The 23506-nt window shown below is 45.7% G+C and overlaps 4 protein-coding genes across 10 annotated transcripts; 1 reads left to right on the top strand and 3 right to left on the bottom strand.

Moving 5' to 3' along the window:
* Positions 1–4563: 4563 nt before the first annotated feature.
* Positions 4564–6904, bottom strand: LOC120687487. Its single transcript, XM_039969496.1, has 3 exons — positions 6710–6904; positions 5654–6607; positions 4564–4849 (listed from the first exon to the last, which is right to left on the bottom strand). Exon 2 carries the CDS (start codon positions 6600–6602, stop codon positions 5655–5657), a length of 948 nt encoding a protein of 315 aa, XP_039825430.1. The 5' UTR covers positions 6603–6607; positions 6710–6904; the 3' UTR covers positions 4564–4849; position 5654.
* Positions 6905–7754: 850 nt separating this feature from the next.
* On the top strand, positions 7755–9241 carry LOC120687486 (30S ribosomal protein S6 alpha, chloroplastic-like). Its single transcript, XM_039969495.1, has 2 exons — positions 7755–8228; positions 8787–9241. The coding sequence occupies exons 1-2, from the start codon at positions 7833–7835 to the stop codon at positions 9030–9032; spliced, it is 642 nt and encodes a 213-aa protein (XP_039825429.1). The 5' UTR covers positions 7755–7832; the 3' UTR covers positions 9033–9241.
* A 188-nt stretch (positions 9242–9429) lies between these two features.
* On the bottom strand, positions 9430–14861 carry LOC120687485 (putative RNA-binding protein Luc7-like 2). 7 transcript variants are annotated; one of them, XR_005680763.1, is made up of 14 exons: positions 14542–14861; positions 14248–14300; positions 13971–14139; positions 13812–13875; positions 13334–13413; positions 13049–13202; positions 12359–12420; positions 12122–12184; positions 11294–11352; positions 11127–11208; positions 10819–10912; positions 10224–10744; positions 9926–10153; positions 9430–9726 (listed from the first exon to the last, which is right to left on the bottom strand). XR_005680763.1 is itself a non-coding variant. In XM_039969494.1 (13 exons), exons 1-13 carry the CDS (start codon positions 14686–14688, stop codon positions 9708–9710), a joined length of 1218 nt encoding a protein of 405 aa, XP_039825428.1. In that variant the 5' UTR covers positions 14689–14861; the 3' UTR covers positions 9430–9707. The 7 variants fall into 7 exon arrangements, 2 of the variants coding, with proteins under 2 accessions (XP_039825428.1, XP_039825427.1); XR_005680762.1 differs by having other exon boundaries at positions 10848–10912; XR_005680760.1 differs by having other exon boundaries at positions 10819–11208.
* Positions 14862–16022: 1161 nt separating this feature from the next.
* LOC120687484 (sister chromatid cohesion protein DCC1-like) lies at positions 16023–18366 on the bottom strand. The gene is made up of 3 exons (XM_039969492.1): positions 18038–18366; positions 16422–17330; positions 16023–16340 (listed from the first exon to the last, which is right to left on the bottom strand). The coding sequence occupies exons 1-3, from the start codon at positions 18235–18237 to the stop codon at positions 16238–16240; spliced, it is 1212 nt and encodes a 403-aa protein (XP_039825426.1). The 5' UTR covers positions 18238–18366; the 3' UTR covers positions 16023–16237.
* Positions 18367–23506: the final 5140 nt, after the last annotated feature.

Below are 23506 nucleotides of genomic sequence, written 5' to 3'. Positions count from 1 at the left end.
CCTGCAAAAGCTTCCTCATCACCATATATATCATCCCAGGCCTCAGTTCCCATACCAGAAACAGCTGGCAGTGTTGAAGTCCTCAAGCAAGCATCACCAAACTTGGACTCATAAACTTGAAACATCTTAGTTAACTTGCAACGAATAGATGATGGGTATCTAGCATAATCTTGACCATTAAGAACACTTAAATTATGCAATACTTTATGAAACCCCTCATCTTAGCTCTAGGATCAAGAATAAAAGCAAATGAATACAGGAGGGGTATCTCCCTCCAGTATTTGAGGAACTTAGTTTTCATAGGAACAACAGCAGTTCTTAGCAGTTCATGGTTCTCATATGCATTTAGATGCCTAGCAATTTTCAAAATATGATGCAGCATTAAGGGTGATGTAGGGTAATAAACACCAGATAGTGCAACAGTTGAGTCATAGAATAATTGAAGAAAAGACAATAACTTCTCTGCAATAGTCCAGTGATTAGGAGTCAGTAAAAAAGAGCCATCCTCTTTGCGAGGATGGTTTGTTTGAATCCACACAGAGAAGTTACTTTGATAAGGAACTAAATGCTTAAGCATCAGATAAGTAGAGTTCCATCTCACATCCATGTCAACTCCAAACTTACGAGGGCAGACACCAACACTCAAGCAATACTGTTTATAAGAAGCAATACGTTGATTGGAAGAATTCAAGAATGTAATAGCAGTCCTAAAATCTTCAAGATATGGTTTCAAACATTTCAGGCAACTCTTAACAATCAAATTGATGATATGGCAAGCACAACGCTGATGCAAGAATACAGCAGCTAGATCATCTTCAATCCTACCAGGTTTAGGCATCAAACTACCAATGTAACCAGAGAATACAGGTTTTAGAACATCTATAGCAATTTTGTTAGATGAAGCATTGTCAAGCACAATAGCAAAGATTTTATCAGTAATACCATAGTCACTTGCAACCATTTCAACACGCTCAGCAATGTTAACACCTGTATGAGCCCCTTCTATAGGTTTTAGACCAAGTAACCTCTTTTCTAAACATCAATCAGGGTTAACAAAGTGAGCAACAACAGAGATGTAGTCCTCTTTAGCTTTACCAGACCAAATGTCAGATGTAAGAGCAATAGATGAAACAGAGTTTTTCAGGACATCAGTAAGTTGTTCAACACGGTTATTATAAAGGCCAATCAAGTCTCTAGCAGTAGTTTGCCTAGAGGACTTCACAAACCTAGGGTTATGAGCATTGGTAATGTAGTCCTGAAAAGCATCAGATTGACCAAAGCAAAGAGGCAGTCTAGCCTAGCAATCAAACGGCAAAGCTCTGTTCTAGCAACAGAAGGAGAGTACTCCCAGTGCACAAAAGAACCATCAGCATTAAACTTAAGCATAGACTGAGTTCTACCGTGTCTATCCTTTTCCTTCTTAGCAGGGCAAAGATCTAGGTGACGGCGCAAGTGCCCAGTACCAGAAGAGGATTTAGCAGACAAGGTATTCTTGCAGTGGTGGCATATGGCAGATACACGAACTTCCTTACCTCCCCGGATCTCAATCACCTCCTCAAAGTCTAGCCAGACTTTGGAGGATGGTCCCCTCCTCCTGGTGCGGGTACCAGATGCACTCGCCGCGGCCGTGCCTGTCGGGCTCGTGGATCCGGTGCGCGTGCCCGTCCCCGTCCCCGTCCCCACGCCGGCACCATCCACTTCGATGGCAGCATCTGCACTGCTACCCAGGATGAAGCGCCGGGCATCCTCGGCCTCGTTCTGCGCCTCAAGCTCCCGCTCCGCCTCGTCGGCCTCGGCCTCGGCGGCAGCATAGTAGTCGTCGTCCATGGCATCATCTTCCATGGACATGGCCGCCTCCTCAGCCGGTGTATCCGGCTCCCTCACGGCCACGCGGCACCGGATCTATGGAAGAAGACCCATAGCCAACGATCTGCAACACAAGAGAAAGAAGAAGAACATAGAGGTTAGGGTTACTGATTTAGGGTTAGGGTTCGAGACCTCGGGCGGAAGAGAGGGACGGGCGGACGGCTCACCTGCGCAGCCGGAGCACCAGATCCACCGGCGGCGAGGGAAAACGACGAGCGGAGCTTGGCACAGAACTTGACCAGATCGAGGTTAGGGTTAGGGTTACGGAGGCAGCGAGAGAGGAGGAGAGGGAAGAGGATAGAGCGAGGAGGGAGAGAGAGGGGTAGAGGATCAGAAGGCGTCGATGGTGGCTCGACGGCGTCCGTCTCCACTCTCCGGCGAATGGCTAAGGTTATGGTGGGTGAGGCGAGGCGAGCGAGGGAGATTGCGGGCGGCTCTGCTGCGGCCTGCGGGGGAGGGGATGGCCGAATGGCTAGGGTTACGGGGGGAGGGGTGGGTATATATACCGGACAGATGCCGGGCCGGCCACATTTACCGGGCCGTGCTCGGGCCGTCACTGTGGGCCGACCTGCCGGCCCAAGCACGGCACGGACCCCGTGCCGGGTTGGCACGGGCACGCCGCCTGCCGTGCCGGGCCGTGCCTCGCCGTGCCTCGCCGTGCCGGGCCACGGGCCGCCCAGCGGGCCGGCCCGAAATGGACATATATAGTTAGAATAAACCACGCCATGGTATGGCCTGGCGTGTCATGCATGCGTGCGTTCAGAACCACGCCATGGTATGGCCTGGCGTGTCATGCATGCGTGCGTTCAGGTTAAGTCTAGTTTGTTAGCTTGTGTGAGTCGTTCTGTAGGTTAGCAAGTCATCTGGTGCACGAGTTCGTGCTCGTGTAGGGGTCCAGTGAGTTCGTGTTGGCGCGTGTCGAAGTCCAGCATCATGGCGTGCGGCGCGTGCTGTTCGTTCGGCAGGAGATGCAGTTGCAGGGAGGGCCGAGTCTTCGGGAGACAAGGGGGCGCTGTCAAGCTGGAGACCGATTCCCGAGGAGAGCAACGGCTCGGCGAGGAGTTCGCGTTCGTGCGCATGGCGATTAGCGTTAGTGGTTGCGTGGGTTGTGTGCTGACATGGCTATAAAGCCGGATGTAACCCGTGTGCTCGGTTTGAGCATGTTCTTTTGAGTTGGATAAACAGCCAACATACAGGCTGTTCGTCGCCATTTTCGAGTGTCCACTGTTCATCCTCTTCAACCTCCTTCTGGCGTGAGTTTGAGCGATCCTAGGACCACAGCGGCAAAGGATGCGGGGGAAGTCGCTGCCGTTTTCTTGGAGAAAAGCTAGCCCTCGCGTGCTCTGGTCTGGGGAACCGTGTGCGTTATCGCCGCGAGCGTGGGCTCTCTTTCTACTGCTCCAAGTTCCATCGCAGCGTAGGATCGAAGTGGCGGAGTACTTTGCAGGATGAAATCATTGTCGTAGCGTGAGCGACGCGACCGCAGCAATGGCGGAGTACTTTGCAGGTTCAGACTTGAGGGTTGAGGCAGATTATCAGGGAGACTGAGGCCCTGTTTGGATCCCAGCTTTTTTCAAAGGTCCCAATCACATCAAAAGAAATTTTACTATTTTATAGTATTAAATAAAGTCTGTTTATAAATGTTTTTTGACAGCGGAGTGCTTTTTCGCGAGACGAATCTAATGAACCTAATTAATTCATAATTTGCTACAGTGATACTACAGTAACCATTCGCTAATCATGGATTAAGATACCTCATTAGATTCGTCTCGCATTTTAGCCCCAGGGTTCTGCAGTTAGTTTTATAATTAACATTTATTTAATACTTCTAAATACTAAAAAGTCCCTGGGACTTTTTTGAAATCCCTATTCCAAAACACCCCTGAGCCAGCGCTGCCATTTGAATTATGAACAGATAATTCTTTTTACATTGCGACATTCTTAGCTTAATGCTGTAAGGTCAATTTCAACGTTGACGTCCTGACTGACATGGGGTTGGAAGCCAGAGATGATATGATCTGAAGCATAGTTGCTGCTGTAGTGCTGTAGCTGAATCGAGGATGTGAACTTGCCGCAGTCCGCAGATGAAGTAAAGGGGGAGATAAAGAAACTGCTGTTGTCACTGCAGTGCCTTGGATGGACGATCTTTATGTCGGGCCGGCGTAGTTGGACAAAGCGATGATAGGATTCCACATTTCTGTTTGTTTCAGGCCTTGGCGCGCAGCCAAGATATGTTTTGGCATCATGGCTTGTACTCCATGGAGGAGTCGCAGCCCTCTCGCATTGATTCGTGTTCTGTAATCTGTAACCGTTCATTTGCTTGTAACAAAGTTACGATTCACCGAGAGAAAATGTTTGATCCACACAAAAGAGGTTCATTGGATGCTCATCAGACTAATCACTTGTGTGTCTGGCATGCAGTGTGTCGTGGCATGGTGCCTAGTGCGACGATGATTTCGCGCAAGTCCAGCACGGCGCGGATCAGGGGTTCTATGTCTGAACATTTTGGTTCACCTGCTCGGAATGTCGCTTCGTTCATGAACGGGGTTGCTGGAAGGCAATACATACAGCCTCCCTCAATGGATGCAAATTCGCTAGTACTGCTGGTTTTGCGGCAACTCTGTGCCCGGTGGAGCAATGGCGACCCATAGATGGGTTTCAGGATCATATGGTACCAACAATCGCTGCGGCACAACATTTCAGGATCTGAAGAACACTCCCAACGAGCCCCACAAAGAACCAGGGGTGATGGGAACTTATTTCTCACGTTCCAACCACAAAAGTTTGGAGAAGGAATTCACAGCACAGACGAGTCCACACTAACTGAGGATGTTCAGACAATGCAGATCGACAGACACAAGAAGCTACTAAGACAATGCAGAGCTCAACTAGCGTTAAGGGTGCCAGGCAGACTGACTGCACCCCTTACAGCATCCTCTCCACTTCACTGTCATCTGTGTTTGGTAACAGCAGCACTTCAGTCCTGCAACAAAGGGTGGTTCAGAAATAGAGGTCAGCAGTATGAACGATTTTGCAAAGAGTGCAGCTCCGTACAAGAAACGGCTGTAACGGTGTGTGCGAAGCTACAGCAGCAACCCAATAGACTTATTGCAGGATTGCAAGCCCAGAGTTGCATTGCATCACCGACCGCCTAATCGATTTGGGATAACTCGTCCCATGTGCTGATAGACATGCCTGCACTATATACTTGTTCCATTTTTATTTGAACTGGATTGTGTCACTATTCAGTTCCTAGAATAGAACGCCATTCTAAGTTCACCAAAATCAGATCTTTACTTGAATCAAACTGAATAGCCCGAACATTTTGACCAGAGTATAAAAACTGCAGGGCACATGAGCATGTACTGAATATCTGTCCGAGACCGAGACATACTACAGGTTCTAGCACAAGTAGTTCAGACAAGTACCTGAAAATCTCTAACTAATCAGAGAAAAACTGGCTGCACTTTTCACTTTTCAGTATAAGAGGTCCATGGGGAGACTACAGAACTTATTAAATGGAGTCAACCTGTTCCAACTATTTCAACCAGAATTCAGGATTGACAGAAATGACGGCATAGCAAGTTCGTATACTGCAACATATACTAGAAAATTTAGCTTATCAAGACACCTCAAGTTGAATTGAAAAGATGCATGCTTATGCTAAAGCTATATCTTTTCCATGGGCATTCTAGTAAGGAAAGTCTAAAAGAGTACTGAACTGATGAAGCAAAGATGACGAATCAATCAGCGGCAGCCAGCAGCACCAGAAGCAGGCAGATGGTACCTCAGTTATCGTCGTCGTCGTCGTCGTCCTCGTCCTTCTTGATGCGGGTGGTTCCACCCTCTTTGTTTATGGGCAGCTTCATGTTCCCAAAGGGAGTGTCGACATCAATCTTGCCCTTGAAGGTGTAGCCTGTCCCCCTGCCCCTGATCATGTCCCAGACCGCGGATCCGAAGTCCTTGGGCCTGAAGCTGAAGGGAATCTGCATCCTGGTGATCCCCTGCTTCTCAATCTTGGCGCTCTGCGTGAGCTCGGCGGAGGCGATGCTGTCGTCGCCGAGCCACATCTCGTACTCGAGCATGTTGAGGCCCAGGTCGAAGTCGTTCTTGTTCTCGAGCTTGATGTGCAGCGTGGCGGTGGTCTCCTCGAAGGAGAAATGGTGGAACTTGATCTTCTCGACGTCGACGTCGGGCTTGTAGGGGACGGGGATCTCGCCGGACTTCTGGAGCGGGATCTTGATCCGGCCGATGATGGGGACGTCGACGAGGAGGACGACGCGGACGAGGTAGGGGATGATGCTCCCTGGCTGGATGTCCTTGTAGGTGCTCTTGATGTCGTCGAAGACGAGGGAGACGGGGATCTTGACGGTCTCCTCGCCGTGCGCGTGGATGGTGCCGGCGTCGGGGATGAGGCCGGAGACGAGCTTGCGGCCGTCGCTGTCGATGAGGTAGTCGATGTCGACGAGCGGGATGGGGACGGGGTTGGGGTTCTTGATGAGCACGTCGACGACGAGGTCGGCGCGGTGGAGGCTGATGTGCGGGATGTGGATGCCGGAGACGTCGGCGCTGGGCTTGCCGAAGCCGACGGCCTCCTCGATCTTCTCGCCGATGTCGTGGATGAAGTCCTTGACCTTGTCGATGAAGCCGCCGCCGCCCTCCTTCTTGTCGCCGTCCTCGTCGCGGCGGTCCTTGCTGCCGCGCTCGGTCACCGTGGGGTTCTCCGACGAAGACATGCTCGCTGCCAGAGGTCGAAACGAAGCCAAGAACGGGAAGTGAGATCTGAGGCCCGAGGCGGGTGTGGAATGCGTTACGCGTAGAGGGGCGGAGGGGTGTGGTTGACCTGAGGGTGAGCGCGTCGAGGGCGAGGAGATCTGCACTTCTGCAGGGGACGAAGCGAGTGGAAACCGCGTGCGCGGGGGGAGTGGTCGGCGGGGGAGCTCGAGTAGCAAGCACAGGAAGCACGTGTATGAGTGTGGCTGGACCGACCCCCTTGCCAGTCCACCTCAGCTTCAGCAATCAGCGATCAAGAATTCAAGAGAGGATGGTGGCGAGGAACTCGGCAAGACCAAGAAGAAGCGGCTGGAATTTGGGGTCAGGTGGATGGGTAAAATCCTCCAATCACAGCACCAAACATGTGGAGCTTAATACGGCCAGGTGGAGAAAATTACAACAAAGCACAAGCATATTAGCAGTTTGCTATCGGTATAGGTTGCAATCTTGGGTATAGGTTGCTCCTGAGTGTTTCGACATCGGCAGGGTTGATAAATTTTTACCCCAAACACGATATAACATGTCCAGTTTCAATTTTGATAAAACATTTCAGCCTCCCTCTCTCTCTCTCTAGTGTTATGCTTATCAAAACAAAATCTATTATCATAACATCGGATTTACTGTATGATACTCCCTCCATCTCAGAATATAGCAATATTTAGATTTTTAAAAAAATATTTTTAATTTTAACTATAAATAGTAAAATAATCATATAGACTAATAGCGTAAAAATTATGTTAGTAGTTTTATCGTGAAACCAACTATTGGAACGTGTAACATTTTCTGTTTGAAATATTTATTTTTAGAGATATTGTTGGTCAAAATTTAAAAATTAAAATTTGGAAAAACATAAACATAATTATATTCTATGACGGAGGGAGTCCATAATTAAATAAGATCCAAACTCGCTAACAAATTTGGGATAACGGTAACATTTTGGACGTACCAGTGCAAACGATGCGCAAACGTGTTTGAAGTGCAAAAGATCCTTTAACCATATTGTAGCACAATAGTCGATTACATCTCCCAATCATGTTTGAAATGCGGCCATTTTTCACCAAAATTCGTCGAAACATGGCCGAGCGGAGTTGTTAAGGCGTGGCGCGTCCTATCCTTATCTTATCCAGCGGACACGACACGAACAGCGAGCGCCTCCTCTCCCGCTCTCCCTCCGCGCCCTCGGCTTCCCTCCAATGCCGCCACCCATGGCGCTGCCCCTCCCCACCTCCGCCTCCGCCTCCGCCTCCACCACGCACCCGCACTTTCGCCCCTGCCCTCCCGCACCGCTGCGCCTCACCTCCGCCCGCGCCCGCACGGTCTCCGCCGGCTACGCGGCGTCCTTCTACGGCGGCTCGGCGTCCGCGACCGGCGGCGCCGAGGACGAGGAGGGCTCCGCCTCGGGGTTCGGCTCCGGGCTGGGGCTCGGCGGCGGCGGGCTCGGGATGTCGGCCGCGGAGGCGGCGCTGGCGCTGGAGGAGCGGGAGATGCCGCCCTGCCCGCCGGGCCTGCGCCAGTACGAGACCATGGTCGTGCTGCGGCCCGACATGTCCGAGGAGGAGCGCCTCGCGCTCATCCAGCGCTACGAGGAGGTGATTCCATTAACTCCATCTACCTGCTAGCTAGCTAACACAATCGACCAGCATTGGGCATTGGCATTTTGCCATTATGGCATTATGAGTGAGTGTCTGATATCAGTTCGTCGGAAATTTTATTCCGTCTGCTCGGTCGGTCCCATCAGAAGTTCGGAACTGCATTACTGCTGCCATGCCGTTGCTTAAATGATGTAGAAACTTGTGGTAGAGAAAATGCAGTATAAGAATTCCAAGACATAGTTCTGCTCAAGTAATAACAATAATGTTGGAGTACCACCAGATTTTGAGATTAGTAAGCTAGCACTGAAATGATCTTCCTATTGTCCCTCATGGAGTCAATTGTGTCCCAATTAGGCAATTAACTTCTTCTGCATCAGTATAGTGATGTCCCCTTGTTCTTTTTTTTTTCCATCACCCATGTGAATTAACTACAAGTTCACTTGTCGTGAGATGTTCAGAGCACCCTTTGTTTACCCTTTGCCACATGTGTACCATTGCATCGCTCATTTTGGTCTGCCATCCTGCTTACCTTGCTGCTTCCCTGTGCCGCCGCAGCTGCTCGTCGCCGGCGGCGCCATGTACGTGGAGGTCTTCAACCGGGGCGTCATCCCACTGGCATACAGCATCAGGAAGAGGAACAGCCGGACCGGGCTGCCGTCCACCTACTACGACGGCATATACCTCCTCGTCACCTACTTCACCAAGCCCGACTCCCTGTCCACCCTGCAGCGGAGGCTCAACGCCGACGATGACGTCATCCGGTCGACCAGCTTCAAGGTCCGCCCGCGGAAGGCCTTCTAGACGGCGGACAGGCCTGGACTCATGGGGCTCAAGATTTGGTTTCTTCTGGGATCAAAAGTTTCAGGTTTTGAATATTTTGTTCATATCATACAAGTATTCTGCAGTATTGCGAGTAGATGCATGCCTCCTTTGCCATTGTTGAGAGGGAAATGGTTATCCTTTACTGTGCCTGTGTTCAAGAAATGGATGTCCTCTTTGTGGCAAGTTAACCCGTTGAGAATTCATTTAAGAAAAACCCCGTCGAGAAATCATTTTACAAAAAAAAAGGCGAGAATCTCGCATAAATTGCTTCAAGAAAAACCCCCGTCGAGAGATCAGGTTGCGAGTAGATTTCCGAGTACAAATAGTCAAAGCCAACTAAGTATTACAGAACATGATACAAAAGAAATCGCACAAATTGGGGTAACAACAAGAAAAAAGTGCTTCCAACTTCTGATGAGTTTAAACTTTAACACAAAACATTCTCGGATCATTTAGTTGTCAAGTCGGTTCCCCAGAATTTGATGTGATGCGAACGTTCTTGGCACAACAGTCGTATATAAAAACAGTACTAAACGATGCAGAATGCACCAGATTGGCAGCATCAACCAGTAACTAGCGGGAACTTTCAGAAGATACAAATCACAACTCTATTTCCCCAGAGCACTTGAAAATCTTTCAGCCAGGGATCAGCATTTAGTACCTCTCATGGCGCCTGAAATTTGCAACAAATATCTGGGTTAGTCAATGACAAGGTGAAAAATACAACAAAATAGCCTTTTGTCCCAAGCGAGTTGGGGTAGGCTAGAGATGAAACCCAAAAGACAAGGTGAAAAATATTTCAATCAAATAAAAAAGGTAGAGAACTCAATAAACTAGCTCTATTAAGCAAGGACCCTATCATTCAGTAATACCTGCGCTCCCTGGACCGTGAACGTTCTCTCCTCCTTGAATCGTAGCTGCGGGAGCGGTCATAATCTCTATCCCGATCACGGTCATGGCGACGATCCCTGTCGTGACGTCTATCACGATCCCTATCATAATCTCCTCTTCTACCATCTCGAGAGTCTATCCTGTCTTTTCTTTCTGTATCTCTATCCCTTGATGCCCGACTGTTGCGGTCCTTGCTGTGCTCTCTTGATCTAGAAAGCCAAATACTTCAGATAATGTCGATGATCACTAAAATAATAAAAAGGATGAGGAATGCCATACCGTCTATCATCTTCAGGTCTGTCCTTCCTTCTTTTATTTCTCTGCTCCTGAAAGATGGCATAGTGTATTTATGACAGTAAAAATGATGATATTTTAGCATACTTGAAAACAAGAGACAAATGTTCCAAAAGAAAAGGTAAGTGATAGTGATACATTACAGGCAAGGCTGCTTCAGCAAAATTAATCTTACACATTTATGGAGCAGGTAGCAGATAAACAGCAGAACAAGTTGTCACTTACAGCAAATGTTGGCAAAAGGACGTTGCTTTCAGGATAACTTAACCAGTAATATTTATTACACCAGATCTACAATAATATGGCTCACCAGTAGAAAAGCAACCTCCAGCTTCTGCTCAACATAATACTAAGCAGAGCACATGAGCAGTTTGTCACAATTAAGTAAACATGATTTATCATACCATGTTCTGCACGCTCCTATGCTTACATTTCTCAAGAGACAGTGACTGTTGTTGCCATGGGTGTGAAGATGATTGTCACATGCACGCAACATGGACTAATTCCTGTAATGACTATCGTAATAACCAAACTGCCCTCCAATGTGAGTAATGAAATAATATATAGGGAAGGTGAGAACCTTGAGGCTCTTGAGATAAGAAAACTCACAGATGCCAAAAGGCCCAAAACAGAGTAACTCTTTAAAGCAGAAAATGGTACATTACACTCAGCACCTGATAAATTGCACCTTAACAGACTTAGAGAAGTCAAAGGAATAAATCAAGCTCATATTCTAATGGACAAACAGAATGTGAGTCCTAGTAAGATGTGAGGGATTATGATTTGATTGTACTTATGTCTTCACTGTTCACACAGCCTGGATTCTTAATTTATTTCATCAATTTTCAGCATCCTAAATGTATTTGGGCATGGCATGCAGGAATTTACCTGAAGTTCTTTCAGTTTTTCACGAATCAGCATGTAGCCCAAGTGTAGCTTCCCACCAAAATGGTCAGCAAGACGTCGATCACTGTGTTGGGATAAATTCAGTTCATGGTAAAGACGCAATCTAGATAGTTTCAGATAATGGTGAGAGTGGAAGGAACTAGCATTACTTGTCATATACACTCAGAAATGCTCCACATATGTCACAGAGGCGTAATTTTTGATCAGTCTGTAAAGTGGACAAAGAGAGAACTATTAGCAATTACATATCTAGTACCGTACCAACTAAAATTTATGTAACAAAATAGTGTCAACCCTTGAACCCTTAAAACAGTGTAAGCCATAACACCTCTAAGAGTAAATTCAATTACATATGCAGCAATTCCTATCAAGAGTCCATAACGTACGATATAACTTTCAATAATATATATATGATGCCACATAATAAAAAGGTGATTTGAAGACAAGCGCATAAAGGTAGTACTCATTGATGCTTGCAATCACTGGAGCTCTATATAATGCACATGTAGTTTGTAGACAATCATTTTTTGGGGAAATGTGCTGGAATATAGGTTCATATATAGTGCACAAAGGTTGAACTGACTAAAGAGCTTGTACCAAAAGAAGAGAAGCGATTCTAGAACAATATCTGATAAAAAAAAAGAGGATACATGAACTGTGCTAGTTTACTTTTAACATGCAATTGTGAAGGCTTATGTTTAATCAGTTTCCCAATTAGACTACAGAATTACATAGTTGGAGAAAAATACATATTGAACTCATAATTTCAAATAAAGTGGATCCAAGAATTATATTAGGTGTCACATGATTCACAGATCTATTCTAGAACAAACCTTGGACAAGGGCTAACTCATAGGCCACAATAAGCAATCACCAAAACACTAACAGAAAAGACAGACAACAATCCAATGCGAACTGATTCTATCAAAGAAACGACAACTTCATTCAAAATAGCCATTGGTTGTGTGGAAACTCACAATTCTAACATCAACAGCTGTATATTTAGAAGGATCTGAAGGTTGCTCCGGCCGTGGCGCCAGCTAATGATAAGAGTAAAAACAAAATTAGCCAAACAAAAGAAAAGGAATAGTATCAGCCATAAAAAGTTCATCTGTATCATATGTCTGTGGCATCAAGACTAAAACAAACCTACTTAAATTAGCTGGCACAATAACATAGTAAATTAAGTTGTGCATAGTAATTGTAATGGCTACCTTTTTCAAAGCTTCTGCCTCTTCCAAAGCTTTCTGAGCTTCGTCTACCATGCCTTGTTCACCTACAAAAAAGGACGGCAATGAAAGTATATTATCATCATATACTCATTTCTGCTGTTAGGGAAAAGGCAGTGTGACAAAGTTCAAAAAGCCAGTACAAATGCTTGAAATGCAAAGATCAGAAGGTTGACATTGTAACTAAAACAACTACAGAAGAAACCAGCATCTAATCTAATTAACAAATAAACAATAACCTACATAGTCTTCTGCTAAGCTGTAGGGGGGTGGTTGGATGGCGCCTAACACCTAATTGATTAGACTGGCTAGGTGGCTCATTTTCAAAACAGCTATGCAGTGCATAAACTTGTCTATGTTCCTGAAAAGGTCTAGAGATCAAAATATGCCACATATACCAACTATAGCCTTATGTCAGTTCAGAATTTTCATGAAAGTTATCTTTCGCAGTTTCTTGCTTTTGCCAAAAACATAAAAAATAGTTTCCGTAGTACGCATTGTTAATCTATTTGATTTTATATCAATTAATTGGATGCACGACAGTCGACAGATATATACTAGGAGAACTCGCCCAAACTTAGCCCAAGTTACTAAATACATGTGAACCTATAAGAAACAAAACCACTATACATGAAACTTTGCAAAGTAAGCCATTCAACAGATTGCATCCCATACCAAGCTCTTCAGCTTTCTTAAGCTTTTCATTAATCATTTCTTGAGTACGAGCATCAGGAGGAGGAGGTGGTGGCACTGCTGCTACTTGAGGAGGTGGAGCAGGTGTAGGTAATGAAGCTCTGTCCTTGTTAAAAGCATCAAGCAAGAGGGTAGCCTGAAACAAAATAGGGAAAACAATTATCAAAACAAAACAAAAGCACTACTATTTTACTAATTTGTGCTGGAATAACATCTCCTAGGATATAAGAATTAAGTACTTGGATATTTGAACTTTCAAAGTATTACCTGCATATCAGCCCTTTTAGCTCTTAGTTCTTCCACCACTTCCTGGGCCTTTATTTTATCATCAGTTCTCCCCTCAAAATCTGGTAGTACATTCAAAGAGAACTTTGAATACTGACAGTAAAATTTAGCAGCTTAAGGCTCAAACTTGATGCCAAAATACGATGTCTAGATCCCACGAACTGAATATAAATTGGTGTTATCATCAAGGGATGCTATAGATGAGTCCATAATAGAAAGTAGAAGCATCTCTGTTTTCTGAATCCTACAAGTAGATCTTGTATTGCAAGATTATGTTGAAAGACACTGTCTAGGTTAATTACTTTCACATTGTTGATGTGACCATCCTGGCAACTTTTTCTTTAGTCATAAACATATATACTGATGTTAGTGTTGGTGTTACTCATAGAGAATTATATAAATCAACACATTTAGATTCAAAAAACAATGCAGGCAAAAATACAAATGTAGTTTGGATTACCAAAAGTATCAACTTCTTTCATTTTCTCCTTGATTTGTTTTGACAGCTGCAGTATCTCGTCTGTCTGTGAAGATTGACAATATAATCAATTTACAGGTTAAAGCAAGTCAACATTAGAAATAAACTTTTGTAAATTGATGTATGAGGAATGGCAAATACCAAAGTAACCTCAGACACAGATATTGCAATAGCTGCCTTGGCATCCTCATCCGCAAGCCGTTTCAGGGCCCTTTGAATTTTCCTATCACACTCCACGATGAGCCTTTCTATCATATCCTCAAGCTCTCTATCAAAATTCTCTGATCCCTTTGATTTCGCTTCTTCATAGCTGGCAACAGCTCAGGAAAGCAGGCATACACGGTACTTCGAAAGCTAGATTTCTGAATAAAAATGATGTGAAGAAAATTCACACAAAAGAAGATCAAATGAAGGATACTCTTTCCGTAGCTGAAGCGAGTGAATCTTGGAACAAGGTCCGAGATCCATTTTCTGCAATCGCCAAATAAGCGAGTTAGATAAAAGCAGCACAAAGCGAAACAAATTACCTCTGATGTTTTTTTCCCTGAAAGCTCATTGCATCTAACACTAGCAACATTCTGTTAATCCATGAATTACGAAAAAGAAAACCCTAAGGAGACAACTTCTTAGCCCAAACGGCCAAACCTAACCTATCCAAAATTACCACGCAACATAGCAGTAAGACAGCATCGAATAGTGTTGAGGGGCATACCGTGAGCTGGAAGAGGTCGTGCGGGCATAAACCCGCGAGGAAGAGGCGGCAGACGTCGCGGTCGTAGTAGTTCCGGTTGACCTCCTCCACGTCGCCGTTGCGGTTGGCGCCCATGAGCACGTCCAGCTGCTTCCGCATGGCGTCCATGGCGGGCGGAACCACTTAGCCCTACCCCCGGCGTGGGGAGGGCTCTGCGGGCGAAAGGAGGAAACGGGGTTTTTTAGGGTTTCTACTGAACGCGCCGGTGAGAGAGACTGCTCTCCGGGGGAGGAGACGAAGAAGAAGAGATGTGGTCGGAGGGTTGTGTGGGTCGAGGGCTCCCGGGCTCTTGCCCTATTTTGTTTGGGCGTGGCTCGTATCACACAGCCCACGGGCTCTGGTGGGTTGGGCCCCAAAATTGGGATGACTGGGCCGCATTTTATTGCAACTTCCAAAATCAACTGACTTTTTAAAAAATCAACTGTCTATATAGTGTGAGCTGCAAAGTGTGATGCTCGCAAATTGGCAAGTGGAAAAATCTAAATCTAGGGAGATTTTAATTTATCATTAATACGAGAGCCTCTAGATTTGGAAATCCTTCCTATATAGTAAAAAAACGTGGAAAAGGGTGGAATACAGAACGGGGACGATGAAGTAATAAGAATTGCAATTGAGGAAGTTAGAATGGGCTAACATTCAATTCCAGGAATGCCTATACTTTGGTAGATATAGGATTCAAAATTAGGGTAAAGGTTTGAGATTTGGATTCGGGATTTCTCGTGGCGGAGAAAGAGGGATTTGTGGGTGCTAGGGCTAGAAGGAAACCTAGGAGGTCACTAGCCTAGTGGTGGAGATGGAAGTGAGCGAGACGATGCAGTGCCAAGGTGCCACCATCCACAATGGTGGGAGGCAAAGGAGGCTTAGGTAAGCGTGGTTCATTCATCATAGCGGCACCCAAAGCGGGTATGGATTTGATGGTGACGAGCCCCTTAGCCGGAGTCATCAGTGCCTTGGATTAGAGGTAGACTGGCCTAGATGAAAATCAAGCGGTAGATGAAGTGGATAGTTCGGCGATGCGGGGAAGATGAGTGTAAGGTTAATAAGTGAATGAGTGTAGTGCATCGGTTGGGAGCTCACTGCGTATCACTTTATTGAAAACTCGGAGCACACCTTCTCCCCCTCTTCGGCCGCCCTATTGAGGTGAGGGGCATCTTCCATAGTTCCCTCTGCCATCAAAATATTCTTGTATTTTGGATGTGGGTGGATTTATTGTTACCGATTCAGTTAATTCCCCGCAACCTTTCATGGGCTTTATGTGGAAGAGGCTAATGTAACTCAATTGTCTTATATTTTAAAAAATACAACCCAGATTCTGAATCTATTATAATTTCATACTAAATAAAGGATTTCTTGGTGGTGTTTAAATTTTGAAGTTTCAAAGGTCCAGAAGACACAAAGATGTTATGTGTTTGCCAAAAAGAAAAATAGATCTACAAGACAACTGGCTAGCTGCACGCATTTCAGCTTTGGAAAGCTCTGTTTACCAAAGGTTAGAGCAAAAGGCGCAAGTGCAAAGTTTTTTCAGACAATACATTCCATCACCATAAGACCCATACTACAATCAGGATCACAGATCTGTCAGTAACAAGACGTTGGGTGTCATTGACAATATCTAACTGCGCCTGCATCAAAGCATGGCTGTAGGAGGCTAGGTCAATTATCTTGCAGTAAAAATTGGTTCAGCTTCAGCGCTTGGTTGGGTTCTTCTGGTATACTTGATGAGCAATCCTTCTGAAGAGACACCGGGTACGCGCAAGTCCCTGAACATGAGAGACATACATATTTGCATGTCAATTCCACTATAGAATTGATACCAAAGAAAAGGTTGACGCAAAGCATACCTGATGTAAGGTTGCAGATCTTTCCACTCCCACTTTAGCCGTTCACGGAAAAGTGCTGCAAACCTCTCAGCAGGCATCAGTGGCAGATCGGCAACACTGAAAGCATGCACCCAGGTCTCAGCCCCAAGTTTGTCACACAACACTTCCCCTTCGAGCATCTGAATATCCACACGCATTCCTGAAGGAACACTTCTCTCCCATTTGTCCATAAAGTTGGCAAGCTTCATCTTTCCTGCACCAAGCACTCTCCTAGCAAATTGTAAGCATACACGCTTCTCATCAAGGCTCCAAAAACTTCTGGTTTCCTGCTCAACCTTTGTGCCAAATCTGTTGAGGCAATGGGTTACAATCTTATGCGCGAAACCATCAGATTCCATGACAGATAGCACATCATTTTCAGGCACTGCATTTAATGGCCAGTCGTACAACACAGAGTTGTGCAGGATCATGTCAAGAATCGTGTTCACGGAATTGGCATCGACTGTCCTCCAGAATCCATCAATCTCGACAGCCGTGAGGGTATTCAGTCCATCTAACAGCTCACCATCACTGGCCTGGATAAGTTTGCAGAGGTCTTGCCACGTGTATAGCCCCTTCTTATGCTGGAAGCCATCTCCAAGATCCTCATCAAGTATGTAGGGCCTCTCAAGGAGAAGGCTCCTCAGTTTGTCAAGTCGTGGAGCAGTTCGAACCAATTCAATGTTCCCCGGTGCTAACTTAATGGCAGCAGCCATTACATCAGCTGCATTAGCATCACCATTGGTATTATCAGGCCTTAAGCAGGGGGCAGATGGTTCCCCGGGTGGTATCAGAAACACGGAATTGGATGTGCCAACAAACTTCATGGAATACGTTGCAGAAGGTGTGCAGAGGACAGCTTCTTCATCAGGACGCCCCCTTACAGTCACCCTATATCAAGAGAAATGTCAAAATTTCTAAGAGGTGAAAACATTGATATGATGCACCATACTTGCTAGAACATCATAAGGCTTTGTACTTCTCCAATGCCATGTGAATTAGTGCTGCAAATGCAAGAGCAACCTAACTATATCGGCACATATTTCAGCTGTTTACTCGGTTCAGCTTTGGCTTAGGAAACATCGGCAAAGTTAAGCCACGTTATCCAGCGCAAAATGGAATAGGAACGGATAACAGCAGATTTAACTGAATATTTACACCATGACAAACTCATGATTAAGTACACTGAGACACAAACTCGCTCACAAGTAAATAACAGAGATGCCCATATCTAGGGATTCACAGCCTATGCTTTTCAACCACAATGGCTTGGAAATACCGGATCATGGTGGGCCAATTTGACAAGGGTTAACTTTGCATTGAGCGAGAATAATGTTAGAATAGTTCGTGCAAACTAGTTAGCACACAAGGTCAATAGTGCAATTGGGCAATTTCTGGTCAACGAACCAAGCACAAAAAACCAGTTTCTACTGGAGATCGATTGTGGATCTCGTAAGTAATAATGACATTGACATCCTAATAAAACGTAAATCGAGAATGGCTCCCCTGAAGTTGAAAAAATGGCGCTACTCCTAGAGAATGTTTCTTGATCTATTGGAGGAAACAGTGTATGTCGCTTGGTTGGGTGGAGGGCTTACCGGCCTCGCAGAAGGTCAGGGAGGAGGTCGTCGGCAGCCTCGAGGAGGACGAGGTCGTCGTGGGGACCGAACGCCTGGTGGTAGCATAGCGACACCGAGGCGCCTCCGGCGGTTAGGCCCAGCACAGCGTCGGCCCCCCCGCCGCCGCCGTCCCACTCGATCCCGGCCTGGGTCTTTGCGTCCTCCATCTCCGCAACCATGGATCGGAAACAAATCCTCTGCAGTAACTGCAGGAGGACTGAGCCGCTGTCACGCGGGCCAGGTGATCACCCGGGCCACACGGCAGTGGTCGAGTCTCTCTGCAGTTACTGCAGAGGAGACTCATCCGGATCGGGGGGGGGGGGGGGCGCAGGGTTGTGGGTTGAGGATTTCTTTTCCTTTTTCTTTATCTCTGTGTCGTTTCGTTTGGCGCGCTTTTGTTTTGATGGGTGAGTTTTGCGCGGGAAATGTTCTGGTTCGTGGGGTCAGGTGGTCAGTCCTTCGACAGCCCAGATGGATATTTTAAGATTAGTAAAAAGATAGTGTTAAATTTATCCATGAAATTTCATACTTAAGAGTAGGAGGGAGTTATAAGGAAGTTTGAAAACAAAAGTTAAACTTTGAGTTTGAGGAACCGAAAAACGAAGTTATATTCATAAGCCTCCCAGACAAATCCGTTAGATAATAAAACGTTGATTTGGATGTTAGCCTTTTTAGCCTCTTTAGACAATTCGATGTGCAAATTATTCATGTACTCTTTTTTTGCGACTAAAGATAGGTTTTATAAATTACTTACGGAGAAGTTACAATCACCAGAAATCAACTGCTCGACACAAGCTGGGAAGTGACTACGCCATACAATGTTATGATTTAGCCGCTTAGCCATTTGTGCAAGCTCATTTGCTACTATATTTCTATCTCTCTTTACATTACTCAAGTTGAGAACCGGAAGCCTACTACTAGCCCGCATCGTGTTAGCAATGATTAGTTGGGTACAAATGAGTTTGAAGGGATTTGTGATATTAGGCTAATCCCAGTGGGGTGTTTCATATTGATGTTTCCAAGATATTCACGTAAGCAACTAAGAAATAAAATAGTATTTGAAACCATCTCTATAATACATAATTTCATAGCACGGTTTCATAAGCCAAGTAGCATTTAATTTTATGACTCAACAAGAGTGGGTATTCGTTAAGACATGGTTTCATCTAGATGAAACTGGTTTTCTCTCTCTTTTTAAATTTGATGTCATGTCATCAAAAAATCCTATGTAACATACTATTTAATAAAAATGAAACACCATGAAACTTCCCACTGAGAATGGCCTTATCTCACTTCTCACATATAGACAACTGCAAGAGAATTGCGTTCATACGCCTGTCATTTTGTGACACCATGATAAGCGATAATTAACAAATAAGTACAACACAAAATTCTAAATTATGCAGGTACCACCACTTTCTCCTCTTTATATTTTGTTTGTCTTTTGAAACCATCTAACTGCATATATTTTTTTTCGCGAACGTGCCTGAGCACATATTTCATTAAAAGGAAAGCAATACGACCAGTATAAACCTTAATAGACAGAGGCTATTAAGGCGAAAACAAATACAACAAGAAAAAACAGAGAAGACATAGGCAATCCCGCGAACCTAGACACAACCGCAAACTCGAACCTGCAACAGGATATTACAACGCCAAGGGTGCAAGGATCAACAACACGACAAGGGTGGCAAAGCATCCACCCGACCCCACCAAAGCAGCAAAGCATCCGCCAGAAATGGGCACCAAGACGACGGCGGTGGCCAAGCATCCACCAGAATAGGGTGACAAAGCATCCGCTAGAACACGACCAATGCAACCTAGACGAAGTTGACACTGCAAGCCAAGGCAGGCGCAGAAGCAGAGACTCTCCAGAGAGAGCCAGCGACTACCACCAGCAGACGACCACCGCAAGCCAAGCTTCCAAAACGACGCCTCTAGGAGAGGGAGGGAAAGACGTCGTCGTCGCCTGACAAAAAGGTCAAGACTTTCGCTCGGAAAGCTCAACGGAGGAGAGGAAGAGGTGGCAAGGATGACGCCTTCAAGAAGGTGAACGGCGCCCGCAGGCGTCGTCGTCATTGGTCCGCGAGGAGACCTAAGGCTTTCGCCTGCACCTCAATCCTTCTCCAGAACCGAGGGCTGAACAACGCTGCCACAACACAGGAGAGCCCACCCGCAGCCACCAGAAGCAGCACACAGGAAGGCACATGCAAGGCGACTGTCGGTCCAGGGGCGGGCCATCTCGCCAGCGCCGTCGGGAGGGGGGAGACGCACGCCGCGGCCGCCACAGTGGCTGCAGCCAATGCGCGCCGCCAGCGTATGCCCAGCAGGAGCCGCAACGACCCGAGCCACCACGCCGCCACCAGCACCGCCAGGGCGCGTGTGGAAGAACCACATGAATTATCCCGGCCCAAGTGCGCAGGCCATCACCATAAAGACAACACCGGCTCAACGCACTTCAAACGGAACAATTCTTGGTCTGTCGGGTAACGTCCCGATACAACCACCGGTTCTCGGATCGAACAAGCATACCCTGCACGAAGGCAAGTCTAGAGATATTACAACCACAATTTTTATAACACAAGCTCAGTAGTGATTACAAACCAGTTCAAACCATTATTACAAAACCCAACTTAGTAAAACAGTTATACAAACCACAACTGTAAGTTCAGAGTTTGAAAAGCAGCGAAAAAAGAACACAACGGCTACAACACGTCGCAAAAGTATACCAGGCTAGCCCAAGCATGGTATCACTCGTCAGGGTCATTGCCGGCCGAAGACGTATCCCACTCTACGGACCAGCCAGGAGGCAAAAAGCAGGGCCAAGACAAACTAGCGACCTGGTCCTCAAAACTCATACTTGAAAAAGGGTTTCAACAGCAAGGCTGAGTATTCTAATACTCAGCAAGACTTAACCGTCAACGGGTATACGTAGCCCACCTAACTAGACTATCCAGGGTTCTGTGAGGCTCTATTTTCCCTTTTGCTGAAAAGCAATAAAGAGTAGGTCCTTACTTTCAAATTTTAGGTTCCAATATTCTAGTTGATTAACCATTCTATGTAAGCAACTACTATTCAACCATGGTAGAACTTTAAGCAAACATCAAGATTGATCATAATAATGTTGCTCTTGTTACTCTGTGTGGCAAAGAGATCAAGCAGTCCCAAACCGTGAGAAGCGGACGATTCAAATCGAATTTGTTAACCTGGCCAGGCAGACCTAACACACACGTTTGGAACACCGTCGGGTCGTTCCCAAACAACCGTTTACCTTTCTTTCCGGCTTGTGGATAGGGTCACTCTCCCCGACTACAGGGCTCCAAGGTCCAACCTCGTCCCTAGTAGTCGCGGTGTTGATCAATAATAACATATAAAAACCTATCTCTAAAGAGAGAGTGATAGGTATATCCACTCCCCGGTCCAATCGGCTACTAGGCTTACCGCGTACCATATTTACGGCATGTGGCTAGTACGTTCAAAAACTTAACCAGCACTACCACACACCGCGACCTTAGCAAGTTCATCAACACAGACGGGTCTCACACAAGGTCATGATATCGAACACAACCCTGTCCGTCGTTCTTATATTGATAGCAGAAAGTAAACACGCAATTCCTATAGAGCTCGCGAGTGACAGGCAATCACTCGACTTTTACCGGTCCTATAAGCTTAGCAATTATTCGAACTCAGGTCTAGTGTTCAGTACATAGGTTCCTAGGATCATGCATCTAGGATTTCAATTCAAATCCTAAGAACTGTAAATGCGCAAGTAAGTAATAATGATAAATGGTAATAATTTGAAATATAGGTTATGTCCGGGGCTTGCCTTCTCGGTAGTCACTAACTATTTCAGTACTGGGCTCTTCCGAACTCTGGTCCGGGGCTTCAGTTAGTACAGTAGTGTTCACTTGAGCTTCGAGATCACCTCCTTCGGAATCCGGGATCAGCTCGTATGTTCCGTCCGATAGAGCAGTCGTATCTATATGTAATGCAATAGATGAAATTACAAACATGCTCATTTCACGATAAAGTTGTAGTCTACAAATAACAACACAACTTATGTATATGGGCAATCGTTTATAGAGTAGATAACTAACTTTTCTAACTACACAAGGCATCATGATCAACAACACAAAAGAAGCTCACTAATCTTCATAAACAAGTGGTAGTTGTTTCCTATAGCAAATAAAACATGGTTTGCTAATAAATCAATAACTCAGTACACGTTCAGTAGTAAAATCAGCAAAAATTACATCAAACAGAATGTAAACAGAGTGATCTACCTTGTAAATTTCATACCAAAACATGCAACCATTTAATCAGGACAAATCATTTATTCAGACAACTCCTAGAACAAGATTGAATTATACAGGTTAGACCAGGGCAACCTAGAAGCTAGAAAATTAACAGGTGGTTGACACAGATCTAACTTAACTATTATAAATTTTTCAAAATTTAATCTACACATAATTGATTCTGAGAAAATAAACAAAACTGACAGCAAACTAATAAGATTCATTTTTAGCTTCTGTTCTAGTCATTAACTGGTGCTCAAATTTTACAGATAGTAACATATGACTAAAAAAAGGCTCAACAAAAAAAACCAGTATTTTATAATTAATGAAACTATTTATCATGATTAAAGCTCACTTAACAAGTATTAAATCAAAGAAATAGCTAAACTGAAGGAATGACCACTAAATTTTTATAGAAATACTAGGGTCACATGAACATCTCACCATAAAAATTTCACAGCAAGACATGGTTTCAATCATCAGTTAAGAAAAAGTTAAATACAACTAGCATTTAAACACTAGTAACACAAATCTATTTTTACAGCAAAAACTTTCAACTAACACCCAACATATTATGATTCCACTGTAAAGATCTCTTCAAGAGGATTCCAAAACATCAAGATTTAAATTTTTCTATTTTTTCTCTGAATTTCTATGGAATTTCAAAGTTTACAGCCAAAATAACAAAGAAGTCCCTGAAGACACTATTCACTTGAGTCACGGGCTTCGCAGACAGCCCCCTGGGTTTCTTTGAATTTTAACCGAGAGGCCCCTGGACGGATCTAGAGCTGGGGAGGGGAATGACCGGCCGAGTCCGGCGAGAGGGTCGGCGGCGGCGAGGAATAGGGGGTGGAGGAGCTAAAGGGGACCGAGGCGAACCCTTGGGTGCTCTTGGGTCGCGAAGAGATGGCTGGAGGAAGCGGGTCGGCGGAGCACGGCGGTCGCCGGTGAACTGGATCGGCGGGAACGGCGCTCCGGTGGGGATTAGGGGACGAGAAGAGGTCGACTAGCTGCGCGAGGGCGAGGCGGAGCTAGTGGCGGGGTCAGCGCGAGCGGAGGAGGAGCGGAGCTATGAGTTCCACTGCGGACAGGCGGCGGCGGAGCTCTGTGCGGCGGCGGCGGCGTTCTGGGGCTTCGGAGTGGGGAAAGAGCG

Source organism: Panicum virgatum, chromosome 9N (genome assembly GCF_016808335.1).
Source record: "Panicum virgatum strain AP13 chromosome 9N, P.virgatum_v5, whole genome shotgun sequence".
Classification (NCBI taxonomy): domain Eukaryota; kingdom Viridiplantae; phylum Streptophyta; class Magnoliopsida; order Poales; family Poaceae; genus Panicum; species Panicum virgatum.
Note: the sequence above shows the minus strand (reverse complement) of the source record. Positions and strands in the feature narration are given on the sequence as shown.

Bases quoted from the DNA above. Each gene is read 5' to 3' on its own strand.
- LOC120687486 (XM_039969495.1), top strand. From the start codon at position 7,833: ATGCCGCCACCCATGGCGCTGCCCCTCCCCACCTCCGCCTCCGCCTCC. The intron at 8,229-8,786 runs GTGATTCCATTA...GTGCCGCCGCAG, and splicing joins TCATCCAGCGCTACGAGGAG to CTGCTCGTCGCCGGCGGCGC.
- LOC120687485 (XM_039969493.1), bottom strand. From the start codon at position 14,688: ATGGACGCCATGCGGAAGCAGCTGGACGTGCTCATGGGCGCCAACCGC. The intron at 14,140-14,247 runs GTATCCTTCATT...AGCTGTTGCCAG, and splicing joins TCGCTTCAGCTACGGAAAGA to CTATGAAGAAGCGAAATCAA. The intron at 10,154-10,223 runs GTATGGCATTCC...TTGGCTTTCTAG, and splicing joins AGACCTGAAGATGATAGACG to ATCAAGAGAGCACAGCAAGG.
- LOC120687484 (XM_039969492.1), bottom strand. From the start codon at position 18,237: ATGGTTGCGGAGATGGAGGACGCAAAGACCCAGGCCGGGATCGAGTGG. The intron at 17,331-18,037 runs GTAAGCCCTCCA...CTCTTGATATAG, and splicing joins CCTGACCTTCTGCGAGGCCG to GGTGACTGTAAGGGGGCGTC. The intron at 16,341-16,421 runs GTATGCTTTGCG...TCTCATGTTCAG, and splicing joins GATCTGCAACCTTACATCAG to GGACTTGCGCGTACCCGGTG.
- LOC120687487 (XM_039969496.1), bottom strand. From the start codon at position 6,602: ATGTCTTCGTCGGAGAACCCCACGGTGACCGAGCGCGGCAGCAAGGAC.